This window comes from Ovis aries, chromosome 13 (genome assembly GCF_016772045.2).
Source record: "Ovis aries strain OAR_USU_Benz2616 breed Rambouillet chromosome 13, ARS-UI_Ramb_v3.0, whole genome shotgun sequence".
NCBI lineage: Eukaryota > Metazoa > Chordata > Mammalia > Artiodactyla > Bovidae > Ovis > Ovis aries.
The window spans coordinates 66644650-66672217 of NC_056066.1; the positions used below are offsets into that span (position 1 = coordinate 66644650).

At 42.2% G+C, this 27568-nt stretch overlaps 1 protein-coding gene across 2 annotated transcripts in view; it reads left to right on the forward strand.

Moving 5' to 3' along the window:
- Window positions 1–27568, forward strand: part of CTNNBL1 (catenin beta like 1) — a 162788-nt gene that overhangs the window by 47101 nt on the left and 88119 nt on the right. For both annotated transcript variants that reach the window (XM_027977186.3, XM_004014562.6), the window contains exons 4-7: window positions 1877–2016; window positions 12355–12452; window positions 19060–19153; window positions 22635–22726. In XM_027977186.3, the coding sequence (XP_027832987.1) occupies window positions 1877–2016; window positions 12355–12452; window positions 19060–19153; window positions 22635–22726 (424 nt within the window). The remainder of the gene's footprint in view (window positions 1–1876; window positions 2017–12354; window positions 12453–19059; window positions 19154–22634; window positions 22727–27568) is intronic.

Genomic DNA, 27568 nt, shown 5'->3' on the forward strand with positions numbered 1-27568 from the left:
GCTCAGTAGAGGCGATGCTGTGCTCAGTGTGGGATTTTGCCCTGGGGGAAGAAGGACTGGGAGGTGTGCTGGACTCTGACTTTCCCTGTTGTGGAATATTTGACAATAAGAGGAATCGTTCAGCCTCTGCTGGCAACAATAAGCAAAAATCGTACTTAGAACTGTATACTATGTAGGCTACTTTTGGGTAGGGGGAAGGCCAAGAGTTGAGAACAATGACTTAAACTTACCAGAGTATTATCAGTGGTTATTTCTGGTTAATAAGGTTATAGATGATTTCTGTGTACTTTTCTTTATTTTTGCCGTTTTTAAGATCTCTGTTTACTTTTTGAGTGCTTATCTTTCCCCAGTTTTTTTATGAAAAGTAATGTTTTATCATCAGAAAAAAAAAATATATATATATAAATGTTATGGTTAAAAATAGTAATGGAGAGAATCAGTGGTAAGCTATTGTATAAAATATGGACATGTTTTTAAAAATGATAGTCTCTAGATTTTGTTCTTGCACAATCTCCCGAGTTCTGGAGAGATGGTGTTTGCCCAGCTCCTTGGTATCTGTTAGTTGATGAGTCAAATGACTTCAAGAATCCCTGCTTGTGTTCCTTTTCTTTAGCAGGCATCTATGGATATGTAGAGACAAAAGATCTAATTTCTGGTTTACTTGGTGTGTTGTATTTATTTTTTATCAAACTCTCTATTTTGTATTGGAGGATAGCTGATTAACAATGTTGTGATGGTTTCAGGTGAACAACAAAGGGACTCAGCCATACATATACATGTATCCATTCTTATAATTCCTGTTTTTAAGCAGCTTACATCCTAGAAGGGAAGGTAGACATATTATAAATAATAACTGTAGTAATGGAAATGAGAGCAAACATATTGTGCTTTTTGCACAGCAAACATTTTTAAGTGCTTTATGTGTGTTTGTTCATTAACTTTTTACAGTAGCCTGTGAGATAGGTAACTTTATTATTCCATTTATTATACAGATAAAGAAACTGAGGCATGGAGAGGCTAAGTAAGTGGGTTACTGAGGTTCAGAGCCAGGCTGTCTGGCTCCAGAGTCTGTTTAACCACTGATTCCTCTCAGTCAGGTATTGTTCAGTTGCTCTACATGGATTCATCATTGTCTTCTCAGAACAAACTTTCCTGTCCTGCTCATCAAAGGCTTAGTGGGCATTTCTTCAATGTCAGACACTTGGGAAGGGCATGCAGGGCTGAATGCAAAGCAGTTCTGTCTTAGTGCCGTGGGGTTGGCTGGCCGAAAGGTATAGGTGTGGAAATGTGAGTGAAGTATTTTGCTACTTAAGGTATGGGGTTACGGAAAGCCAGACTTTACCTGCTTTACTTTGGGATGTTCTTCTTCATCAGCTCATTGGAAAGGGGGTGGGGAGGGGAAGGTATTTCTGGATGGTAGCAGAATCTGTATTTTCCTTTGGATAAGGGGGATAATTGGCCCTTGATCTGAAGTGACAGGAAAGAGTCCTTTCTGGATTAGCAAGATGACTACCTTCAGGGCGACAAAGTGAATTGCCATTCCAAGGAGTAATGGTAACTAATCCACAGAACTGGTGGGCAGATAGATCACTGAATGCGGCAGAATGCTTTCAGAGCCTCTGAAAGGGGTGTGACTGCAAGGGTAAGGGGAACCCTGTGATGAGATCTGAATCCAAAATTGATTTTTGTAATAAGGAAATCGATTTCCCAAGGAAATTGTGTGACCCTATGATGTTTGGATGAGCATTCTTCTTGGTTGGTCTGTTGAAGATGCTTTGACAGATTGTCTCTCTGTCTGGATTATGTTGCTGTCTGTTCCTCACTACTGATTGTACCCCTTCCCCTGCAATGACACTGTCTTGTTTTCCCTTCCTAGGTTTATGGAATCCGAGCTGGACCTCAATGACATCATTCAGGAGATGCACGTGGTGGCCACCATGCCAGACCTATACCACCTTCTGGTAGAGCTGAATGCTGTTCAGTCTCTTCTCGGGCTGCTTGGACATGATAATACAGATATCCTTTCAGATCTGTCCTCAGTAGGAAGGCGGACGGATGTGGTGGGGGAGTGCTGTTTACTCTCCTCTCCTGTTTGTCTCTGCTGATGTCTGCTGTCACGTCTGGTGGTCTATTTCCATTCTAATTATCTCCCTTCTTGAAACACACGCTGCTTTTTTTACTCATTTGGAAGTCTGGTTTTTAATCTACTAATAAATCTTGGGCAACCCTTAATTGTCCTATTTGCTGTTATTAGTATTAGAATTCATCGTGATGTATCTGTTCTTATATTAACAGCATTAATTTTTCAGGATCTTGATTTGGGGGCCCATTATATAGGCAAGACCAGACAGGATTTGCATCTGTTGATCTAGACATCATTTTGTTAACAGATGGTCCACTGAAGCCGAGCCTAGAGGAGACCATGAACCTTCCTTTAGTTTCACATTTATTGTCCAGGAAGACAGGGATTTTTATCTACTTTGTCTACTGCTATATTCCCAGTTCCTCTAAAAAGGACTGAGTGCACATGACAGTTAATGTTTGTTAACTGAGCATTAGACATAAATAGGCAATCTAGGTTTGACTCCCAGCTTTATTTCTAGTATGAAATTTGGTGCCCTCCCGCCCACCCCCAGCCCTTAGTATTCTCGTCTGCAAAAGTAGATGAGTTATGTCACTGGGCCATAACCAGATTTGGGTGCCTTAAGGTCTAACAGTCTTAAGGGCATAGAACATTATTAAATCATTGAAGGATCTAAACATTGTGAATTTAGTTTCTCAGTTTGTTTTCAAGACTTAAATGCTATAGACTGTTCTGTGGGTATGATACTGTGTATATTCATGGATGGCATTTAAAAATATATATGTGTGTGTGTGTGCTCACTGTCGTGTCTGAATCTTTGTGACCTTCTGGGCTGTAGCCCACCAGACTCCTCTGTGTTGTTCAGTTGCTCAGTCTGTCTGACTCTTTGAGACCCCGTGAACTGACGCTCTCCAGGCTTCCCTATCCTTCATTGTTTCTCTGAGTTTGCTCAAACTCATGTCCTATCCTGTGTGTGTGTGTGTGTGTGTGTGTGTGTGTGTGTGTGCAAACATTTGCCTTTCAGTGTTGTTGAGAGGATTAAAGGAGTTCATATGAGTACTAAGCAATTTCTGATACTTAGTAGGTATTTAGTAAATGTTGCTTTTAACTGAAGCTGAATCATGACTTCCAAAACCTTTCTATACTTTGTCTTTGTTATCACATTCAAAACCGCTTTAGTGGAAAAGGTTTTTGATGTGCCTGTGTCGTGGTCATGGTCATTAAAGCAAATTCTCTTCCAGTAGTTGTTCTGTTTGAATCCAGATTTCTGAAGGTAAGAGACAAATGTAGTTAGCCTGCTTGAGTGATATTCATGGGAGATCTGCTGCTGCTTCATGTTATTTTCATCTTTCTGGTAATCTCTCTCCTGAGAGCATGTCTGACTAGGTTCTTTCCTGCCTGATAATTCTCATAGAAATAAATCAGTGAATAATTTTAACTCAGGCTTCTTGAAGGGTGATCTTAAGCCGTTTCTGATACTTCATGTAATGTTAGACAGTCTGGAGAATCTCTCTGTCAGTATCCGGATTGATGCGATTATTCCCCAGGTTTCACTGGGCGGTTCTGGGTGGTATGAGAACCCCAGTCAGTTAGCTTATTTTGGGTGAGCTCGATATGGGTCTTGTGAATTCATTTGAGAAGCATGGCTCTGAGTGCTTATCAGGCACTGTGCTCAACCCCCTGGAACCGCAGGCTGCAGTGATGCTCAAGCAGCATCCGTCAGTAAACATAGTGGATATCTAGCATAAGTCCTGTTTAGGATACTGGACTTCAGGATACCTATTTAAGGTAACTGGCCCTCCCAGAATTAGAAACCAAGAGTTCTAATTGTCGCTTCACATTTCAGCTTAACTACAGAAGGGTAGATTTCAGAATCCAAATGGACTTTAGAGATGACTTCGTCCAGAGCCTTATTTGTTTAGTTAGTAATATGCCTGAGGTCCAGATGTTGAACCACTGGCTGTTGCGGTAGAGGCTGGCACTCCAAGCCCCTGGTTTCCAGGCCAGGGTCCTCTTCTATGCACCCTGAGTCTTTCCCTGTACAATTCACTACATCCCTGACAGAGTTACAGTGTTACGCATTACCTTGTGTATTGATACAGCTGTCACCTGTTTTGTTTCTGGAAACACAACTCTGATTTCTTTTTTCTATTCCTGCCAACTCAAAATAATAGTGGCAGCTTTCTGAAAATACTGACATTTTGCTGATTCACCAGCCTGGTTCCTGCTGGGGAGAAGACTGAAGCAAGAAGTGTGCTCGACATGGCATACTTGGGAAAGGCAAGGGCACAGATGTTCCAAGTTGTTAAGTTCTGGTCTTTGAAAAGAAAAAAAAAAAAAAAAAAAACCAAGTCCCCCTGTAATAACTTTGACAGACTGCCATTTCCCTCCTGTTTTCTCAAAGCTAAACTGTTTTTTCCCCTCTTGCTGCTAACCTTCACCCTGCTGCCCTAATGATATTTTTTAAAATCTGATTTTTTAATTACGCCCTACATCAAATTTAAAGTGCACTTGAAATTTTTAAAATTACCTAATTTTAATCAGATGCAGCAACTAGGGTAAATGTCATCCTCCTCCTAGTACCATTTTTCTTGAGTGTGGTTTCAGGGAAGGGTCAGCCCTCTTGACTTGCATCTAACACATTCTTGGTCTGTTGGAGCGTTGATCTCCCAGTGGCTTTGCACTCTGTTTCTTGTCTTATCTGTGATCTATCATGGAAATTTTCCTTCAGGAAACGGTTGTTAACAACTTACTGTTGTACAGCTGTAACTGCCCAAAACACCTTACCATGAATAAACAATTTCGTGGCAGTCATGACTTAAATTTTTAATCTTTTTTAACTCTTCATTTATCAACCACAGCCATACATGGCTGGTTATGTTCCCAGCAAGCACAGGTCATTTTTGCTTTGTCCTTTTCTGCGAAAACATAAACTATAGGGATTTTAATTGGATCAGAGGCTGGTCTGTTGTAACCTTAAGAGGCAGAGGATGTGAGAAAACAGCTTGTGCCTCGTCCTTTCAACCGTGAGAAGCCGCTTCAGAGTTTATTCTGGCGCTCTGCATCACTGCTGCTGGGGAGGGCTTGTCAGCGCTTCTGGGCCTCATCTCCCTGCCTTGAGAGGCTGGAGCTCAGCCGTCAGTTGGCTGCGGAGAGGAATTCTGGTCTGTGAAGAGCACCTCTGGGGGTGTGGGGGAGAGGGAGGGCACACCCCTCACGCAGTATTGAAGAGTCACTCTGAATGCATTAGGAGGGAACATGAGGTGGGATCCAACAGCTGTTGCCTTTCAGAAATCGGGCTTTTAAAAACAAATTTTCCTTTAAAGTAAATCATTTAAACATGTTTAGAGCCCTTTTTGGTGAACCTTTTGGAGTGTTTCTACAGAAAAATGAAATCAAAGGTACATTTAAAGATATCAATATTTTTTAATGTAGTGCTAAACAATCAGTTCTGTGGCCCAGGTTTATTCAATTCACCTAAAGGAACGAGGAGGACTGAAACAAGAGGAAGATAGAGCCCCAGAGGATGGCTACCTCTGCTGCTATCACCAAAAGAAAAAAAAATATCTAGGCACGAAATCCATAAATATCTGATTTTTGCATGTCATCTGCTGTGTTCTCAACTTGAGGGATGAGTCAGTGGAATCCTTTCTAAAGTCCTATGGCAGATCATGCCATTTACTGGGTTCCTCCTTTGTATGATAAGCCCTGTTGGGTGCTATTAGGGTGGCAAGAAATAATAACTCCAATTGATAGCAAAAACACTTCCCTTGCTGTGTGGTAAGTACCCTTGGAGTGTTTTGCACAGAAAATACCACTGGAGTTCTGAAAAAACACATCGTCTCTGGCTTGGCAGTGATTAGAGAACTGGGCATTGGAGATGCATAAGCTTTTGATAGATTAGGGATTAGGATGCGTTTCAAGTGTATTTTTACCGTGTCTACCTTGGCAGTGGAGCTTGCCATTCCTCATGTGCTGAGAGCTGACGTGCCCGTGTAGTCACCTCAGACTTACATGGATATCAGGTCCATGGCTTTATTTATTTTTAGAGTCATGACAACTGCCCCCATCTAAATACCCTCTTCTTTCATTTAAAAACTGTTGAGTAATCTAAACCAAAAAAAATTTTTTTTTCAAATCTGCTTTCTCTTCACCCATTTGTGATTCAGAAAAATGAGGTCTCATTGTACTTCTGAGTGAACTTCTCAGGTGGTGCTAGTGGTTAAGAACCCACTTGCCAATGGAGAAGACATAGAGATGTGGGTTCCATCCTTGAATCAGGAAGATCCCCTGGAGGAGGGCATGGCAACCCACTCCAATATTCTTGCCTGGAGAACATCACCGACAGAGGAGCCTGGCGGGCTACGGCCCACGAGGTCGCAAAGAGTCGGACATGACTGCAGCCACGTAGCACTCAGCACACATTGTACTGTTGATTCAGGGCATCAGTACAGTGGGTTGTGTGCTCCTGCGCAGGAAGGGGGGTTTCGTTTTGTTAGTTGCAGAGTGGATTATTGGTGCTGATGGGGCAGTGCTACTTTGTCTGAAATAGGGAGTGGTTGTTAGCACTATTTTTTTCCAAATTACTGCTTAGTTTTCTCAGACCCTAGTAAGCCAGGAAACTTGAGTGAAGTTGTCCTGTTGGATTTTGTGAAAAATTGCTGTGGGAACTGGAAAATAAAGAGCAGGCGGGTTTTTGTTTTTGTTTTTTTTTAATATAAAGACCAGCAGGGATTGTTGAACTTTAGCAGTCTGAGTCTGTGACTGTGACATACCGTATTATCCCAGAGGGTGTGTACAAGGAGTGCCTCGTGTTTGAGCCCCCATGCTGATGAGCAGGAATAGGGCTGGAAAGGGTTTGCACCTCCTCAGGACTTTCTTCTAGTTGGACTGGAAGGGAGTTGGTTATTGCTCCAGTACTATCCTGCAAGCAGTGTCTAACAAGACTTCTGTGTCTCAAGCAGTTGTTTTGCTGGGAGCTATTCTCATCTTGATATTTCTAGAATCAAAATTACATGGAAAAGAATTTACTTCTTTTTCTCATTGATAGTCCAGCTTCCCTGATAATCTATACTGATAAACCGAACACTCATTTTTTGGAGCTGTTTCAATGCACTCTGAAATAAATCAGATTAGATGAAAAGTACCAAAATGGCGGTCTAGGAAAAGCATCTCTTAATGTAACTTTTGATCTTCTTATGAGTTTTAGGTGAATTCCGTGTCTTTGGAGGGTTAGGGTGGTTGTGGCCTGCTTGGGACATTTCCCCTGTGCTGTGGTAGGGCCCACGAACATTTATTGGGTACCTAGTAAATGTAGAATGAGAGCATTTCCCCCACTCATGTTATTTTGATTAAGGATTGGGATAAAATTAAGGTTCTAGATTCATTCTAGGTAGTTCTCTTTCAACTGCTAGAAAAGGAGGAAAAGACCATTTTGTCTGTTTAGAAATTCATCTGCATTAGTTGAGCTATATCTAAGCATTGTCCTAGGAATAAAATTTTTAAAAGACTTAAAAAAAAAACCCACCCAGATTTGTTCCATTAAATCAGTTATTTACTGTGACTCTAGACTGGTCGTTTTTCTTAAGACACGTTTTTGAAATGACTTTTTTCAGGCATCTGCTTAATATATTTTATTCCCCTTTATCTTTTTTTAAAAAAATAATTTTGTTCCTATGGCCATATTTCATTGGAGAGTAATGAAATTAATGCTCTGTTTCTGCCCTAAGACTCTCCATGAGATCAGGCCAAAAACAAGTATCTAGAACCCAAAACTAAAAACCAACACCCCTCTTTTTGTAAAAAGCCATTGGGTTGTGGACCATTTTGTGCCCAGCTGGTCTTTTCTACTTCACTTCTTATTATACTGGTGTATTGCCCCCCTAGTGGGCAGGTGCTGAGGGAGTGAATGGGGTGGCCTTTCTACCTGACTTGGCAGAATAGGCTGTCACAAACTGTGTTTTAGTAATTCACAGAGAGATAGGCTCTCTGTTTTCCTATTACACTGATGGGAGAGCCTTTTACCTTGTGAAATGAAATTGTAACTACAGTGGAAAAACCTATCACCCATGCCCAGAGTCTGCTTGTGAAAAAATGCTGGCTGGGTGGCAGACCATGCTGAATTTTCTCATCAAGATTGAGAGTTCATCTGTCTGTCTTTAGTTTTGCTTCTTATTCTTCTTCCTGGTCCTCAAATGACCTCCATCTATGGGTCATATTATATTACTCAGGAGTCGATTACAATTATGGACTCATTTACTGCCTTGCTGAAATGCTGTTTGGTGAAAGTTGAGAATTTACATAAAATCAGTTAGTGCTAGAATTGCTGAGTTGTTTGCCAGACCTGGTAGCTGGTAACTTGTTTCTTGTTTGATTTCTCAACTGAGGCAGGAATGTAGGCAAGGAGATATCCACTGGACCATTATAAGAAATAGCTGCTCTTGATAAGAGTTAGACATTTATTCTGTTCCTATATAAAACCACCACCATTATCAAATTTTCTTTTCCTTTTTTCTCCAGGTTTACTGTGACCCATTTGTGAGCATGGTATAAGAATAATCAAAGAAAAATATGATACCTGCCTGTCCCATAAAACTTCAGAGGCCGAAAAAGGACTTGAGCAATCTGAGTTTCTGTGGCATAGCTGAAATATAAAATTAGATTTTCAACCCAATGTAACCCAAAAAGGGAGGATCGTGGTGTTGTTAGCTTAAATTTTAGATTTTAGAAGTTTTAGAAAAAATGAAGGCAATAGTGAAGGTGTGACGATTCTGTGGGAAGAATTGACTAACAACGTTTACTATGGTGCTTTCTTGTTTTCTCAGTACTTTGATTTAATTGCCCTTTGACCTTCATGATGTCATTTATTCCTTATAGTTACTGGGTGAGATAGGCTGGGCAGAGATCATTACCACCTTATTCAGATGAGGCACATAAGCTATACGGAAATAAAGAAGCTTGAGCAAGATTCCGTAGTATTAATAATTTGGCGATAATTTGGTTCACTAAAAATAGGAAGCAAAGATAAATATGATATGGCCCCATCCTGGAGTTTGCTGTGACTCTCTGTCTGTTTTTTCACATATATCCCACATGTTTTTCGAGGTTAATGTTTAATTAATAATCGTCGCATATCAGGTTAGTAAGTACTTAGTGAGGCATGACATTGGGAATGTAAAGATAGTAGCTATTGCATGCCTGGTTCACATCCTTGTCCTATAGACATTTGACTCCACCGTGGGTGGATGGACGGATGGATGAAATGTCGTCACACTTATTAAATATACAGATGGATAAATAATATTTTTACATCTCATGTGTAAAAACTGTTCAAGAGAATCAGTATGGGAGCTTTTTAGATGAGGAGAATGACGGGGGTGTTGTCAGCATTTTGTCCTTTTTCCTGGAACTTAAATAATTTATGATGGAAATAAATGACAGTCCTTTTCTCTGTTATTATAGTAGGGTCATTAGCTAGAATTTAGTTGTAGTTCAAGCTGGTGTATATTCCCCTCTGCATTAATATGAAGAGTAGTGGCAGCGATACTGTTTTTGGAATCATGTGAACCTAGCATTCTCCCTTACTGTTGCAGTGACCTTTAGGTAGGTTACTTAACCACTCTGAGCTTTCACTTTCCTGTCTGTGGAATAGGGATCATGCCATTGTGAGAACTGAGCAGCACAGTGCTTATTTGGCATAATGATGACTTTTTCAAAATGCTAGTGATTATGATGGTGTCTACTGCAGTGTTTAGAAAGGGAGAACTACTAATTCCTAACACTCAGCATTTCTAGAGGTTAGTTTGATTAGGCCATTTAAAAAAATTAATTCAGTTTATGTATTTTGGTTTACTATATGTCAGTTATGATACCTGGTCTTTTAAGTCAAAAGCTTTCTAGTTACTTTGTTAGTAAATACTGTATACGCATGAAGGAATTTTGTCCAGAGACCTTTTCTCTTTTCATATACATTGAGTTTCATAGCACACCCATGTTTTGCACAAATATTTCTTTAATGTGCAAGAGAATACAACCCAGAAAGCTTATTCATGATGGCCAATTTGTCAGTTATAGATAAAAACAAACAAAGCTTTGAATAATTTTTCTTTTAGCAAAAGATGTCATAAAATATCTGTAGCATCAGTTGGCAGTGAGCAAGTCCTGTCATTCTTGTTAATAGGTCCTATATCTTTCTTATTATCTTTTTCTTTTCCAGTTTGTATTGAAACTGCCCTGCCCTGATAAGACCTTCATCGTCTTCTGGACTCTTGTGTGTGTGGTAGCTTCAGAACAGGTTTTGCTCCTTCAGGCTTGACTTTGCCCCGCACCCCACATCTGCCCACTCCCAGCCCTCACAGTGCTATTTAGTGCTTCCTGCACATAGCTACTAGGTTATTCTTCCAAGACATTATTTTCTTCATATGATTCCAGTTATAGTTGTCTCCCCTCCTTGCTTTCCTAATCCTCTTTCTTCTCCCCTTCATATACCCTCTTACATTCTAATCTCTCTGCCTGTATTCCTGATGTTTTGCTTTCCAGTTTACCTGCCCTCATCTTTTTAGTTGCCTCTTTTCTGACCAGTCTTCTAGCAAATCTGTCCCAGTTCAATTTGATTGCTCCATATTTTTAGGATGTCTGCAGTTCAGGTTGTCTGTATTCCTCATTTGTTACACATTGATAATCGCCTATGGTATATAATGGTTTGAAAGTGAAAGTGTTAGTCACTCAGTTGTGCCCGACTCTTTGTGATCCCATGGACTGTAGCTTGCCAGGCTCTTCTGTCCATGAAATTCTCCAGGCAAGGATACTGGAGTGGGTAGCTATTCCTTTCTCCAGGGGATCTTCCCAGCCCAGGGATTGAATCCCGGGCTCCCACATTGCAGGCAGATTCTTTACCATCTCAGCCGCTAGAGAAGCCTGTATAATTGTTTAAATGTCTTTAATTACCTTAACTTCCTCGTTTTATTGATGAGGAAACTGAGGCCCAGAGTGAATGGATTTGCCTTTGTCTCTATCACAGTGCTTAAGCATTCAGGAGATGCTGACTGACAGCAAGTGGGGTGTGTGTGTGTGTGTGTGTGTGTGTGTGTGTGTGTGTGTGTATGTCTGTATGTATGGGAAACTTAGTTTAGTTCGGGCTTCTTGTTGTTTAGTCACTAAGTCATTTCCAACTCTTTGAGACCCCATGGACTGTAGCTGCCAGGATCCTCTGTCCATGGGATTTCCCAGGCAAGAATATTGGAATGTGTTGCCATTTCCTCCTCCAGGGGATCTTCTGACCTCGGGATGAAACTCGTGTCTCTTTTCAGGTGGACTCTTTACCACTGAGCTACTAGGGAAGCCCTTAGGTCAGGCTACCAGTTTACCAGTTACCAAACATAGCTCCTGTATTCTCTTCTTTGTGTGTCCTTTCTCTTACGTGTCCCCCTCTTTCTCTTTTTGCCTAGTCCATAATCATCGTTTACTTTCCTTTTGTGTTCAAAGCAGAAGTGTATTTAAGGGTAAGGGAGGTTGGTGGAGTCTAGCACAGTCCAACATAAATCCTTCCCTCTACAATCTAAATCTGTTTGTCGTGCTCAGAAAAAATCATTACTGTCTTTGAAGGTAAAGTGTACAAGGTAGTTAAGATTTTACTTACTCAGTTCCAAGAATTTAAATTATGAGGTAAGGTTAAGGGTGTTGGCCTATTTCTCACTGGAAAAGCGACCACCCAAGTGATCTACTTGAAGCTGTGAAATTTATGAAGATGTAGTGAACCTATGGAATAAGTTGCCAGGAAGGCAGCATAAGGGAAAGAGCCTGAGTGAAGCAGTTACCAACATTTATTGAACAGCCACTGTGATTAGAACCTTGTTGAAGAGATGTTTATGAAACTAGAGTGTATTAAAGGTAAACGGTGGTGAAGCAATTGACCAGGAATTGGCTGGGAGCCAAATATTTTAATAGAATGTCACTAGGGTTTTCATTGGAGAAGGCAATGGCACCCCACTCCGGTACTACTCTTGCCTGGAAAATCCCATGGACAGAGGAGCCTGGTAGGCTGCAGTCCATGGGGTCACTAAGAGTCGGGCACAACTGAGCGACTTCACTTTTGCTTTTCACTTTCATGCATTGAAGAAGGAAGTGGCAACCCACTCCAGTGTTCTTGCCTGGAGAATCCCAGAGACAGTCGGCCCCCGTCTGTGGGGTCGCACAGAGTCGGACATGACTGAAGCGACTTAGCAGCAGCAGCAGGGTTTTCATATGTGTGTGTTACCCTTAACGTTCTTCACATGTGTCCATAGCGGTGGTTGATTTGCTTCAGGAATTAACAGACATAGACACCCTCCACGAGAGTGAAGAAGGAGCGGAAGTGCTCACTGATGCTCTGGTAAGTTGCACGGCCCTCTGGGGTTTTGCAGGTGGGTGAATGGTGTCCACACCATCCCCACCATTGTCTCTGTGTGTGGTATCAGGGAGAGAGAGAGCTCTGTGGCAAGGCTGGACTGAATAAGAATATGAAAGGAGAATGCAACCTTGGGGTATCTTACTCTTTGGAACTGTATTAGGGCAGGGGGTATAGAATTCTGGCATTTATTGACTATCTGCTGTAGGCAGGCCTTTACACTTTATTTGATCTTCACTGTGTCCCCTCAGAAGGGTGTTGCTGCTACTATTCCCACTTATAGCTATGGAGCTGAGGCTTTGAGAGACAAAACCTGCCTGTGGTCACACTGCTGGGATTTGAACCTCTGTTCTCTTTGACTCCAATTCTGGCTCGCCCGCCCTCACCGTGCTGCTTCTGACCTCTTTTACAAAGAGTTTTTGAGGAAAAGAGTTTCTTTTCTGCTCTCGGCTCTAGGCTTTGTACTCCCAAGTACTGGTGAGCACAGGTATCATTATTACTTGTTTTGCAGATAGGGGATTAGAGAATGTTAAAAGCAAGAACAAACTTTCTAGCTTACCCCGGCCCAAGTAGCAGCCCTTGACTGCAGAAGTCAGGGTCAGCTGATTTCTGTGTCCCGTTTTTTTGAACTTAGGCAAGGCTTCAGAGCCTTCCTCAGCTGTTACTCCAGGCAGCAGCCACTTGCAAGAATTTATATGTGAGGTGAACCGATGTAGTCTCATCAGCCCACTCTACCCATGAGGAAACCCAGCTGCAGATGTGAAGCCTTCCCCCGCGTCACTCAGCTAGCCCCTGTAATAGCAGAGATGAGCTCCCGCATGTTGCGGTCCCCTCTGCCATCCTGGCCCATGGCACCAGCTTCCCTCGCTGACCAGAGGGCCAGTGGCAGGGCCAATCCAGCCTCTTAGCCTGATACCACCTATGAGACCTCTTATCTAACCCATCAAGCTATCTCTGTCCTCAAGTTTCCATCATTTCTCTTCTCTTCTACTGTCTGATCTTTTCTCTCTGGTTAAGAACGTTAGTAAGTACAGGGTTTTTGGTTTTGTTTTGGGGGTGTATTTTTTATAATAAGTTTACTTATCTACTTATTTTTTACTGTGCTGGGTTCTCCATTGCTGTGCAGGCTTTTCTCTAGTTGTGAAGAGTGGGGGCTACGCTCTAGTTGCGGTGCTCAGGCTTCTCATTGCAGTGACTTTTCTTGTTTTGGGTTCCCTAGCCCATGGGGTCAGCAGTTGCAGTTCCTGGGCTCTAGAGCTCAGGCTCAGCAATTCTGGCACACAGACTTAGTTGCTCTGTGTCACGTGGGATCCTCTCAGATCAGGGATCAAAACCCACGTCTCCTGCATTGGCAGGGGTATTCTAAACCACTGAGCCACCAGGGAAGCCCTAAGCACTGGTTTTGTTGCAGTGTGCAGAGTTCATCAAAGATCGGTATAGCTCCTTGGATTAGAAGCACCTGGGGTGCTTGGTTAGGCTACTTTCTGGCCCCATCCAAGACGTGCTGAATTAGAATGGCTGGGGCTGGGACCCCAAATGATTCTGAGACCCCCATTGCTACACTGCCCAGCCCCTCCTCACCCTTCTTTTTCAAGCTTCTTGACACGAGAAATTTCCCATGTGCCATGCTCGCAGCTGGCATTTGGTGTGAATGAAGGGGTTGTGAACCCACTGGATATGGAGGACTGTCTCTTACAGAGAAAGAGGCTGGAGTCCAGCAGGGCCATTTGTGACTGAGTATGATGAAAATTTCTATGGCCATTTTTCTTTCAAGCTCCTTCCTGGAGCGAACTGCCACTTTTGTCGAATCCAGGACCTTTATTTTTCCTTTGAACCGCCGTGCAGAAAGAAAAGGACGGCATCAGGGTGTCTTTTGTTTGGAGGAGCATCTGAAGGAAGGCTGTGGCACTTGCTCCTTCTCCATGTCCCCACAGTGTCATTTGTGTAGTCTTGCCTTCCAGAGGTTAATTGCAGTGGCCCTGAATGAGCCTTCCTGCCTGGTCCCTGGACCGATTTTAATTATCATCCTTTGCCTGTGTGAATAGAGGAGACGAAAGAGGATCAGCTAGCTGGTCTGCTGCCTGTAAAACGGACCTAGAAACAGCAGTTCACACAAAAGCCCCCTTTGTGTCTTCTGTGTTGCCAGGCCCACCAACAAAAGCTGGATCTTGCAGATTTTATTGTTTGTTTCGGAAGAAACAGTTCATCCTCAGTCTGGGGAACCATTAAGTAGCTGCTGTACGGGGTTTTCTGTTTGTTTTGTTTAGTTTCTGTTTTATTATATTATTTTAAAGTTTTGACTCTTACAGCTTTATACTGGTGGGACTGGCATGAATCACAAACAAGTGAACATTTCTAGACTCCCATATATTATTTGCTGATCTGCAGCCAGTCAGGAGCCATCAGTAAATGTCAGACAGCAGAACTGGTAGGTGGTCTTCATCTGTGTTTTCCTACCTTTGTGCTGCATTCAGAAAGAAGTTTGATAAATATTCTCATATTATAAGGGTTGAGTTGTCCTCGTAGTTTTAATTTGGGGCCAATATCGGAGGCCTGGAATTGCACGAGCGGAGGCTAGAGGGCATATAGCAGGATTTATTGTGATGTGCAGTTTGCAGTTATTGCCTTGGTCTTTTTCCCAGCTGGAGGTCCTAGGCAATAGAACAGCACATTTGTAGGGAGAGAGTGCGGTCCTGGCATTCTCAGGGATCTTCGGGGTTTAAAATTTGGTTTACATCCACTGCTATTACTTACACAGAGGCGAATATTTGTGCTTTGTAACAAGTTGACTTGGTAGCCTGGAAAACAGATTCTTTTCTGAAGAGTGGAAACACAAGACTGTTTGCTTTGATGGCAGTTCTTCTGGCATGCCTCTCTAAAGAAGACTCCTTGAGAGTTGTGATTAAATTACAGTCATTTCCCCACTTACTAGTCCCCAAAATTTCCCATGCACTTGGCAATCCCATGTCTTTGCCCACATCTGCCTTCAGCTTGGCAAGCCTGGCTTCCTCTGGGCTATTTGGAATACTCCTATTCATCCTTTAAAGCCTCACTTAAATTTCATCTCTCCTGAGTCCTATTTCAGACTCATCACCTCAGCAGAATTTGTGTTCCTCTACTACTTGGTACATCCCAGCACTCATCACATTGGCTTATAGACATCTTGTTATAAGCTTGTCTTTCCTGAGATGTGCTTCCCAGCAGGGGAGGGGCCGGAGTGGTGCTTTGTCACTTACCAGCTGTGTAACCTTGGAAAAGTTACGTAACCTCTCTGTACTCAGCTCCTTCTTCTGTAAAGTGGGAATAACAGTAGTAGGTCTATATATGAGATAGGTTGCAGCAGGCCTAAGTTTTGCATTATAACCATATTACCATGTGCATTTTCAAAACTTATTGCTTGGTCAAGATTCAGTGGGTGTGTATGTAGGGGTTGGGGAGAGGGTTTATTATTGTTTTTTAAAAATGAAATTTCCAGAACTCATAGTAGGTAGAAGAACCCCAGTCAGACTCAAGAAACCTTGTTGGCAGATTGTGGAAGATAGAAAAAGAATCCTTCAAACCCTGTCATCTCCGCTCATCTGTCCTTTTCTTATTCCCTCCTTTTCTCTTGTATCTACCATCTCTGCACAAGCGGAAAAATACGACTGATTTTGCCCCTGAACTTTGTCTCGGTAGAATCCGGTGGAATGTTGTTTGGCAGATATGCTAACAAGCGGAAATACCCAATGACTTATCAGAAAACATCAGACTTAAGACAGTCACGATTTCCAAGGCTAGTGTTGCTGTAGCTGATGCTTTCATCCCTAAGAAGAATTTGTTTTTAGTTTCAGAGTTAGTCACAGGTCCAAAAAAATAGTCATGAAGGCGGTAGACCCAAGAGTGTAGAGGGACAGAATGCTAATTTGTGCTTCTTACTAGATGATATCCGGAGCTATGCATAATACAAATATTTTTCTGAGGGTTTTCTCAGCTAAATGTATTTTGACTGCTTTGACCCTCCTGCAATCAGATAAAATTGCATTTAACCCAGCTAAACATAAAGTTTCACACTTTGCAAGCTTAATAAGACTGTTTGTTAGAAGTTAGATTTTTGTAGCAAGGAAAAAAGATTTTCTCCAGCCAGACCCGTCACCAATAACCATCTAGTTCTGGGATTTGTGTTGCTTACTGCCTGGCTCAGTGGTAAAGAATCCACCTGCCAATGCAGGAAACGCAGGAGACACAGGTTGGACCCCTGGGTCGGGAAGATGCCCCGGAGGAGGAAATGGCAACCCACTCCAGTATTCTTGCCTGAAAACTCCCACAGACAGAAGAGCCTGGCGGGCTACAGTCCATGGTGTTGCAAAGAGTCAGATACGACTGAGCAACTGAGCATGCATGCATTGTCCCCACCACCTTCCAGACAGCCGACTCTGGTAACAGAACGAAGAATCAAGGAAAGGGAGGGAAAATAATGCAGACACGGCAGCGGTAAGCAATTGAGAGTGGCGAGGCAGTTCACAGAACTGACAAGCAGTGTGATACCCGGCGGAGTTGCAGTGTCTGCTGCTGTAGGATTCAGGAAGATTACAAGTCAATCAGGGTGATTTAGGGGAAAACAAACAGTGACATGGTTCATGTTTTCCCCCAGATGTTTTTCTGTTTTCTCTCACACACCCAAATTGTCCAATTAATTAAGGAAACACTGCAGTGGATTTCTTTGAAGCTTTTGCTGGCTGTGAGATTTGAGAGCAAGATTGTATATCTCCTTAATATATAAGAGGGGGAAACAGCTCTTACTCCTATTTATAGGAGCTCTCAATTCTGGCATCAGTATCTCCTCCAATCTGCAGCTAGGGTCCTCACAGCGGGGCAGAAAGGAGAGCCTAGCAAATCTGCTTCCTTGGTGATGCAGGTATCCCGAATTAGTCAACAGTTTCAACTTCTCCCCCATCTGGATGCATCCCTCAAGTCTCACCCGGAAAGAGTAAAGAGGCCTTATTTCAAGATGTGTCTCTCTTGCCATTGTTCCATCCTCAGGCTCAGTTTGAATTGTCTGTAGAGTGCCTTGTGCAGAAGTATTCAGGAAGCATCAGTTGATGAGATCATTTCTTCCCCGTCCTTTCTCTCCTCTCCTTTTCCCCTCACTCAAAGTGACAGGATGTGATGGGAAAAAATAGTCTTGGAGTTGGGCACTTCTGCCACAAGCTCTGTGACTTTGACCAGGCTAATTAACCCTTCTGGACCTTTGTATTCTCACATGTAAAAGCTGTGAGGGATACTTGAGAGTAAATGAAGCAATATATGTAGAAATACGATTACAGTACACAAAGTAAATGTTTTGTCAGTTTATTTAAATTTAGCAAAATTACTGAATGTCTGGTATGTGTAGTTGTTGCCCTTGACTTTGAAGAGTGTACCAAGATAAATGAGGGTGCAATGTCTGCCTTCACAAAATTTGAGTTTTTCTTAGCCCGTGCAAGAGATGGAACAGTGATAACCAGGTATCAGAAGAAGGAAAGGGCTATCTGCTTAATTTTTGAACCAGACCCGGGGTAAGGCATGCTGTATAGTTTCATTTAATCTTTGCAACTCATTCCCATTTCCTAAGTGAAGAAGCTGGGGCAGTGAGAGAAAGGAGGCACCATGGGTATGCAGCAGATCTTGACGACCGGTATAGGTTTACTTATTGGCTGTGACTTGGAAATTTATTACCAGTAGATAATCACTTCTTGATTATTAGGTGTTTCTGTTTCCTTACTTATCTTCCTCGGGGTGCTGCTGGGTTCCTCAATGGCAGTCTCTGTGTAAGGGCACACATTGTGTCAGAAGGTAGCATGAAGTGGTGTAAACATTGTTTCATCTAAGAAGGAAGCTTGGTTTTTGGTTCTGCTGCCACTGCTTAGTAAACGTGTGGTCTTGGCCAGGTCACTAATCCCTTGAATATCATCTGTATGACATGGCTACTGAAAATTTCTTGTAAGTGGTATGTGGTTATATGAATCAAATGAGAGAAATAAAATTGCTTTTTAGGCATTATACATAATAAAACATAAGGCATTTTATTATGTTAAGATTCTTTTTGAGAAGGGGTCAGAAGTTCATCAAAGGTAATAGTTTCATAAAAGCCTGATTATGGAAGCTTAGAAATGGTTTGAGTTTAACCTGAAGTTTTGAGATCAGTGTCAAATACGGCAAGTAAACTTCCCAACTGAATATCTCTTGGTGCTGTAGTCGAGAAATGTGCTTCTCACTTGAACGAACTTGTGACTTGAGAAGGCGTTTTCTTAAGGTGTTTCAATACTCTCTAGAAGTAGAAGGAGCACACGACTTGATTTCAGAAGGCCTAGGTTCAAGTGCTAGCATGTAACTCACTCACTGTTACCTTGGATTTTAGCTTGCCCCTTAAGCTTCAATCTAAAGTTAGGGATAATGAGGCCTGCTGTTTCTTTGCCTCCAGGTCAAAGAGATCTTGGATGGGAAAGCACCCTGCAGACCACAGGTGGAGGCTGTTTACTCTGCTTGTTCCGTAAAGAAGGGGGGACAGGAGTGGGAACGTTTTGGGGACCATCCTGTGACATGTACCCCTTTCTCTTGCTTCCCTGATGCGCAGGTGGACGGGCAGGTGGTCGCACTGCTTGTGCAGAATCTGGAGCGTCTGGACGAGTCTGTGAAGGAAGAGGCGGACGGCGTCCACAACACTCTGGGTAAGGGGGAGAGTGCCCAGCACTTCCTGAGTTTTTGTTTGTTTTGGAGGTTGGCACTCATTTCCTTCTTCCATTGTAATAGAGTTAACAGCCAGAGGGTTTTCCTTTTTTCTGCTCCCAAACTGCCTATTCAGAAATGAAGACCCTTGTGTAAATTTCATATAACTGCTGCTTTGGTTGGGCTTGCAGGTAATAAAAGCAGAAATCCACTAAGTAGGTGACCTTCCTGGACAAAAACCGCTGGCTTCTGTGAATAGGCCTTTGCCTCTGCCTCTAAAAGTCAGGATGAAGTCTATGCAGGATGGATTCTTTTTTTTTTCCCTTTGGAAAGTATATATTTTAGGATTTTTTAATCCCCTTCTATTGGTTTTTCTTCCCATTTCTCTTCAGTGGAACTATAAACTTTTGAACCACTGTGTATAGTGGGCGTACCTCATTTTGTGTGTGTGCGCTTTATTGTGTTTTGCAGATGTTACATTTTTACAAATTGAAAATTTGTGGCAACCCTGCACTGTCAGATGATAGATAGCATTATTCACTAATACAATATTTTTAAAATTAAGGTATGCACATTGTTTTTTAGACATAATGCTATTGTACACTTATTAGATTACAGTATAGTGTAAGTATAACTTTTATATGTACTTGGAAACCAAAAAATTCATGTGATTCTCACTTTATTGTAATATTCACTTTATTGCAATGGTCTGGAACCAAACCCACAATATCTCCAAGGTACACCTGTGCCTTTATAGGACATTTTATTTGAAAAAGGGTTAATATTTCCTTCCCTTCTTATGTGTACTTTGCCATGTACACTGTGAGTTGCAATATTGCTGTTAACTTGGCTGTCCCTTTATCATATGTTCATTTAAGTAGATTGTTCTGCAGTATTTCCCCTCCCCCTCTTCAAGTCTCCCCAGTCTTTCCCTCTGCAAAGTTGATTAACCAATAGACTGTTTAAAATTATAGTCTGGGATAGTGCTGTTTATCACCATTTGCTGTCTTATAAAACCAAAGGTGATGTATCTGTAAGCAGAGCTTAAGAAATGAACAAGGCCCAGCAGAAGTAGAAATTTTGATGAGGTTAGATTTTCTGCCAGCTCCTTTGTGTCTACCACATATTTCTGTTGTAGTTTTATACTCCCTACTGGGAAATTATCATAAAGAAGGAGGAAGACATAGCACCTAGGGAGTGAGAGAAGAGAGAACACAGCAGTCTGTGATCTGGGGGTTGGTTGTAGTCTAGAGCCAGAATTTGGCATTGCCATCTGTTAGCCTAATGCTGAATTTCGCTGAATAGAAGGCTTATCAGAAGTCTTAACGGACTGTTTATAAAAAGAGCCTGATGTAATGGGAAAAGCACCAGCCTGTCAATCTGTGAAGACCTGTATAGTTTAAGCTTGGTCCCTTACCAGCAGCTCAGGAGATTCATTCCTCTCTTCCCTACTAAGCATCTGATGTTCGTCAGGCACTGTTCTAGGCCACTGGGCACATTAAAGATGAATTAGGCACAGTTCCTCTTAAGAATCAGGCTGTTGGGAAAATCTTGAACAGAAAGGAGAGATAATACAGGGTATTGTAATAGGAGTATAGTAGGAGTCAGTGGGGAGCCCTGTGGAAGAGAAGAGGCTGCTGCGCTGCTGCTGCTAAGTTGCTTCAGTTGTGTCCGACTCTGTGCGACCCCATAGATGGCAGCCCACCAGGCTCCGCCATCCCTGGGATTCTCCAGGCAAGAACACTGGAGTCGGTTTCCACTGCCTTCTCCAATGCATGAAAGTGAAAAGTGAAAGTGAAGTTGCTCAGTCGTGTCCGACTCTCAGCGACCCCATGGACTGCAGCCTACCAGGCTCCTCTGTCTATGGGATTTTCCAGGCAAGAGGAAGGGTCTCCAAATGGCTGGGTAGGAGCAGGTAGCTGATTGAGGCTGAATATGAAGAGAGGTGCATTTTGATGGAGAAATGTGAGCCAGACCCTCAAGCAGGGCAGTATCCTTTGTCAAGTCAGGAATAGGTAAGGGCTTTGGGGAAAGACTAGAGATGTGCTGTGGCAGCGAGAGGTAAAGATGGTAGGAGATGGGACCAGAGGAGTAGGTTCGTCCAGACTATGAAAGACCTTCTAAACCTTGGCAAGATGTTTGGATTTTATTCTAGTGTTCAATAGAAAGCCACCTCAAGTATAAGCAGAATAAGATAAAAGCATTGGAGATTAAAAAGAATGAGCGAATTTCTTAGAAAACGTCAAAAGTAGTCTAAGGTATTCAAATGACCTCCATCTCCCAGCTCTCACAGCTTCGTGTCTACTCTCCGGGGGGCTGCCTGGACATCCTTTAAGTAGCCATTGGCGAGGCCGACATGGGCTGAAGAGTGAGGAGGAAAGAGGTGTATTGCTTCCTTCAGCTCTTTCTCCTAAAGACTCTGGGCATTGTGCTTAGAGAGCTCAGAGCTCCATCTGCTCTCTGGTAGTAACATATCCTGGCATGGGGAGCAGCAGGGGCCTGAAGGAAAGAAAAGCACTGAATGTATTAGAATGAGGGTTTGGTTTGTATAGTTTGCATTTGTTTTTGGCTGTGCTAGGTCTTCGTAGTGGCATGTGGGCTCTTCTCGACAGTGCAGAGGTGCTTCCCTAGCTGCAGCACAGACTCTAGTTACAGTGCATGGGCTCTGTAGTTGCAGCAAGCAGGCTTAGTTGCCCTGTGGTGTGTGGAGGTCTTAGTTCCCCAGCCAAGGATTGAACCTGCATCCCCTGCATTAGAAGGTCAACTCCTAACCACTGGACCACCAGGGAAGTCTGTAATTTTTTTGTTTTTTTTTAATGGTCTTTTTTTTAGTCTCATAATCATACACTTTTTTTTTTTTTGGCCTCCTTATTTAAAATTTTTCTATTAAACAGCAATGTGCTTGTTGTAGGAGGTAGCAGGACCGATTATATTTGCTTCTGAGTACCTGACAGTTACCTCTGCCAGCATGGCCTTTCCTGTCTATGCACCTTGTTTTGTTCAATTAAGAAGATCATGCTTGCTTCCCTTATAGTGTCTGAAGAAAGAGATCTGAAAGTGGGTGAATCAGGAGAGGAGGAGGCTCTGAATTCGTCCACTGATTTTTCCCTATAAGGCTTCTGCCTAGCCCCCTGTCTCTTCCGTCACAGGTCTCGGGGACTGTAGTACTGTGACAGCAAGAGGGCCTTCTGAGGCAGGTACTCACACTTTGTGGATTCTGCTGTAGTGTTCTACACAGCAGAAAACCTTTCACTATTCCTTAAGTGAATTCTGACAGGTTCAGTTATGATTTTTACTTGTAACATAACTTGAAGGGGAAAAAAAAACATAGCATGTCCCTAGTTAATCTAAGAATGACAACACAGCATCTGGCTGGGAGGAATATAGGCAAGTGGGAAGAGGAATATAACGTCTGGCGGGGGAGCAGGCTGCAGATGGAAACAGAGTTGCCCTCCCAAATGACTGGTGTCTGTCTCTTTGCAGCTATTGTGGAAAACATGGCCGAGTTCCGGCCGGAGATGTGCACAGAGGCCGCCCAGCAGGGTCTTCTGCAGTGGCTGTTGAAGAGGCTGAAGGTAAATCTTTGCTGTGTGCGTGGCTCATACTGGGTCATTGGCACAGGTTGTTATTCCTGTGCTGTGTGATCTCGTTTGGGAATCTTTTGGCAGGTGTTGCCTCTTTCTTTGCTTCTCTTCTTCCATTTGTTTTAAAAATAGCCTTTAATAGCCCCCAAAATAATATAAACATATTGTCAACACAAATTCACGTAGTACAGAAGGTTTATACTGGAAATAGAAGTTCCCCTCTGCTGATTCCTTCTAGTTCCACTTCTCAGAGACAGCCACTGTTAACAATATTTTATCTATCCTTCCAGAAATTGTCTGTGAAAATAGGAGTGTATGTGTGTGTTTATGTGTTTCACAAATAGAATTATGCATTATTTTCTTTTGCAAGTTGATTTTTTTCACTGAACTAGTGGCTGCCTAGTATTCCATTTTATGGTTGTGCCAAATTAATGTAACCATCCCCTGTTCATAACAGTTTTTTTGCTGTTAAAACAGCATAATAGTGAGTATCCCCATGTACACACACTTTTTTTTTTTTGCACACTTGTGTCTGTTTTTCTGCAGGATAAATTTCTAGAAATAGAATTGTCACATTAAAAGGTATGCATATTAACATTTTTGGTAAATTTTGCAGAATTGTCCTCTATCAGTTGCTCCACTGAGTTGAGATGTCTATTTCCCCTAGCAATATTGGGCATTGTCAAACTTAAAATTTTGTTAATTTGGTAAGTGAAACCTGGCATTTTATTTTAATTTGGAATTTTCAAATCAAGGATAAGTATTGGCTTTCACCTGTTTATTAGCCAGTTGTATTCTCTTTTAGCTTCCTATTGATGTCCTTTGTTCATATTTCTGTTGGCTCATTCATTGATCTGTTGATCTGTTGGACCTTTCATTTGCTTTCCTTGTTAGCATGGTCCTTTGACCATCTTTTGACCATTTAGTGCCTGTACCATAGAGTGAATGAGGAAAGGGAGGGGTAAGGGCTTCTCTCAGGATAGTGTTAACCAAAGACGTGATGGGAGGAGGTTTGGAACTACGTAGTGCTGTAGTTCTGAAGTATTCTGGGCAAGCAAGGATTCCCAGCTTTTTAGTGAGAAAGAGGTACTTGTTTGTGTCTGGAATGATTCTTTAGGTAGTCCTGGCCTTGCTGAGCTCCAGAGGGTCACAGAGATGCAGAAAGTCTGAGGTGCATCAGGTCCAATTTCTCCACACCCCCCAGCCACCACCACCACTGTCTTGGCAGGGGTGAGGAGGAAGATTCTGCTTAAGATATCATATGTCCACATGGTTCCCTCTCTTTCTGACAATTTAGGTCTTCCCAAATCCTTCTTATTTAACCCTTTGTTGCCATTAAATCTGTAACATAGACTTACATAACATGACTTGAGGACATTCAGCTAGCCTGTATGTTCTTATCAGTGGGTAGGGGCACGCTTGCTGGTATAAGTATAAACTTAGTACGTAGTTCAGTAGGCTGCACCTGCGTACTCACACACACACACCCTCACCTTTCCCTTCAGGAAAGAGTCAAGTCTGGTTAATTCACTCATTGTCATGTTTGCAGCTTCCTTTTGACCTCCTCTCATGAATCTGTCCTTTGGTTCCCCATGTAATTACACTCGCATCCCCCTCAGTTTCTTCCTTCCTCGATATTCAACAAAACTTTATTCTCCCAAGCCGTGAGACATTTTGGGGTTGAGGAGTAGGGGAGAGGAAAGTAAAACATAGAGTTAAGGTGATGGGCTAGATGGCAGGGACCTGAGTCTTAATGGGATGGCCACAGGTTGGGGCAGCAACTTTATACAAAATAATCCAATAATTTTTGTCTTTGTGAGGTCAGGACCGATTTTTCCCAGTTGCTTGAGGCTTGGTACTGAATCAGGGATCTTTGTTAAATTAGAATATCCGGCCTCCTCTGCCTTTTGAAAGTTGTTGAAACTTGACGGTCTTTTTATGAATTGGTAACAGGAGGGGAAATTGAGACCTTTGGGTGTTTGGTTGGATTCCATTACTCTTACGAGAGTAATAAAGAGGCCCATTTGGCCGTCTTGCAAGCTTTTGACTCTTGCCTTCCAGGCGTAGTGTTTATACGATCCTCAGGGCGCAAATAGCTATGTTGTTATCTCTAAAACAGTTTTTCAAAATTTGGGGGTATCTAACCATTAAAATGCTATTTGGTTATTTTACTAGTAAGCGAAAATTCTTGAAAATTCTGTGCTGACCAGAACATTAATGAAAGTTCTGTTTCAGGGTGAGGCCAGCAAGAAGGCATGTCTTTAAAAGCAACGCCTTGCTCTTATTTCTCATAATCTGGACAAGTGCTTATTGTAATCTTCATCATCATAATCATCTTGGTGAATCAGATTGAATGATGGACCCAGATCCTTACTTTCACAAGTAGAACTTTAAAAAATACAAATTCCCAGACGTACTTTCTTAGTCTCTGTGTATTTCTTAGTCTCTGTGTCTTCAGTGTATTTTAGACATGTTCCACGTGTGGTTATAAATGTACAATGAATTATAAGATCCACTGGTCTCTAGAAATGTGAGCATTTTTGTTACCTGTTTTTGTTCAGTATACTCCAAGACCAATTTAAAACTTCATTTTCATTATACCATTCCCTGTTGTAGAACCTTCGTACAGTGATACTAATGCCCTCTGCATCAGATCCCACCATCTCTGCCTACTTTTTAAGGCCCCTTAACCTGGCCCAATCTGACCCTTCCATTTCTCCGTTTTGAAACATTGGCCTTTTAGTTTTGAGACATGCCTCTCTTTACCTGCCCCCTTTGCAAAGGTCAACATTGTTGACCTCTGTGTCTTTGTTCCTGTTCCTCCCTCCACCAGGAATGACTACTGCCTTATGTATTTCTAAATTGTACATAACCTTCTTAAACCAACTTAAACCCCTACTCTTCCATATTGCTACCACCATTTTTTGAACTGGAAGGAATCTTATAAGTTCCGTAAAAAATTAAAAATCAAGACCTATAGAGATTAAGGCAATTAAGATTGCCCAAATTCATGTAGTTAGTTAGAGATAGAACTAGAATTAAAACCTAAGCTTCCAGACTTTCTTCATGTACTCTTTGCATAGCACTACTTTGCCCATACTGCCCTCTTTCTTTTCTGAGTAGCAATCTTTTTTTTTTTTTTTTCTTGTTGGTTCTCTTCTGGGAGTTAGCAGATCTGGGTTCTAACATACGCCTATAGCTGGATGAAACATACCCTCATGGAGTATCTTTACTTCATCACCTGGGAGACTTTCATATTATTACGTGTGCTCCTGGTCTTTCTCCAAATACCCTTAAACTCCTTAACAGCAAGAAGTAGGACTCCATCATATGTGCATCTCTTCCCCGTTGTTCTCTGGGTGTGATTCCCAATGAGGATCGTCAAAATTACTTGGCTGCTTGTTGGAAGTGTACATTCTTGAACCCACCCCAGACTCACTAAATCTACCCAGCTTAGAGTGGAGCCAGCAATCTGTGTTTTAACAAGCCCTCCAGGAGACTCTGATGCATGCTGAAGTCTGAGAACCCCTTTTATGTTTACATTGCTTTATGAAACCTTGCTACCTAACTGATCATCCCATTGTTTATTCAGTAGTCCTTGAGTAACCCCTAAGTGAATGGCACATTAGTGAGACTCCTTTTGGTACTAGTAGCCTAGCCAGCAGTGTATAGAGATGCTCCTGCTGCTGCTGCTAAGTCACTTCAGTTGTGTCCAACTCTGTGCGACCCCATAGACAGCAGCCCACCAGGCTCCCCTGTCCCTGGGATTCTCCAGGCAAGAACACCGGAGTGGGTTGCCATTTCCTTCTCCAATGCATGAAAGTGAAAAGTGAACGTGAAGTCACTCAGTCGTGTCCGACTCTTTGCGACCCCATGGACTGCAGCCATCCATGGGATTTTCCAGGCAAGAGTACGGATTTTTTTCGTTGACTAAATGAAACCTTACTAATTTGTGCTGCTAATGAGGATAAAACCCATTTCATAGGATTGCATTAAAAGGTTTAACAAGTAAGCAGATAACTGTAGTGTGAGAGACCTGCACCCTAGTTCAGTTTTTAATGGGGAATACAAACTTAGTAGGATATTGTGTACTATGGAAAATAATACCAAACAATACCACTTTTTTCTTTTTTAAAGAAACAAAATTAAGGTTCCTTTTTGTTTCCCAATGAAATCATTGCTTCAAAAACAGTTGCAATATTCAGCATTGAGCTCATGAGTTGAGAATTGGCTACAGTATACTGTATGTACAACTGGTTGATGCTAAGTCCTTGGCCTCTTATGACCAGGAGTTGGGATTTTTGTAGGTCACAGATTGCTTTGATGATTGTACAGGGCTGGAGCCATGTCTGAACCTGCCCCAGGTACCAGAGGTGAGCTGCAGAAATAATTTGCAGCTTTTGGCTGCAGGTGGTAGCATAATTGTCTTGTACTTTCCAAAAAAGCAGCAGCTCCCCAAAAGATGAAGTTTAATTTTATTCAGGGCTGGCGTGTGCTGAGTACAAACCTGTGCTCGACTCTGTAATTACTCTGACAGCTGAAAGATTTAGAATCACCAGGCTCCTGGATGGAGGAGAGCCCCAGAAGCTCCAACTCCCATTGGGTAACTTTGCAAAATCCAAGAGAAGATACCTGGTAAATGAATTCTCCCTTCTCCAGATTTTGACTAAATGTCCTTTTGATTTGGCAGTTTGGTATTTTGCAGGCTTGGAGACTGTCATCGCTGAGTGAGATTTAAACAGAAATAAAACTTCCTTGGTGACTTTTGTCTTTGGCTAGACATGAAAGATTAGTCTCCTTTTTTCCCATAAAGCCCACGGTTTCACTCAGCGT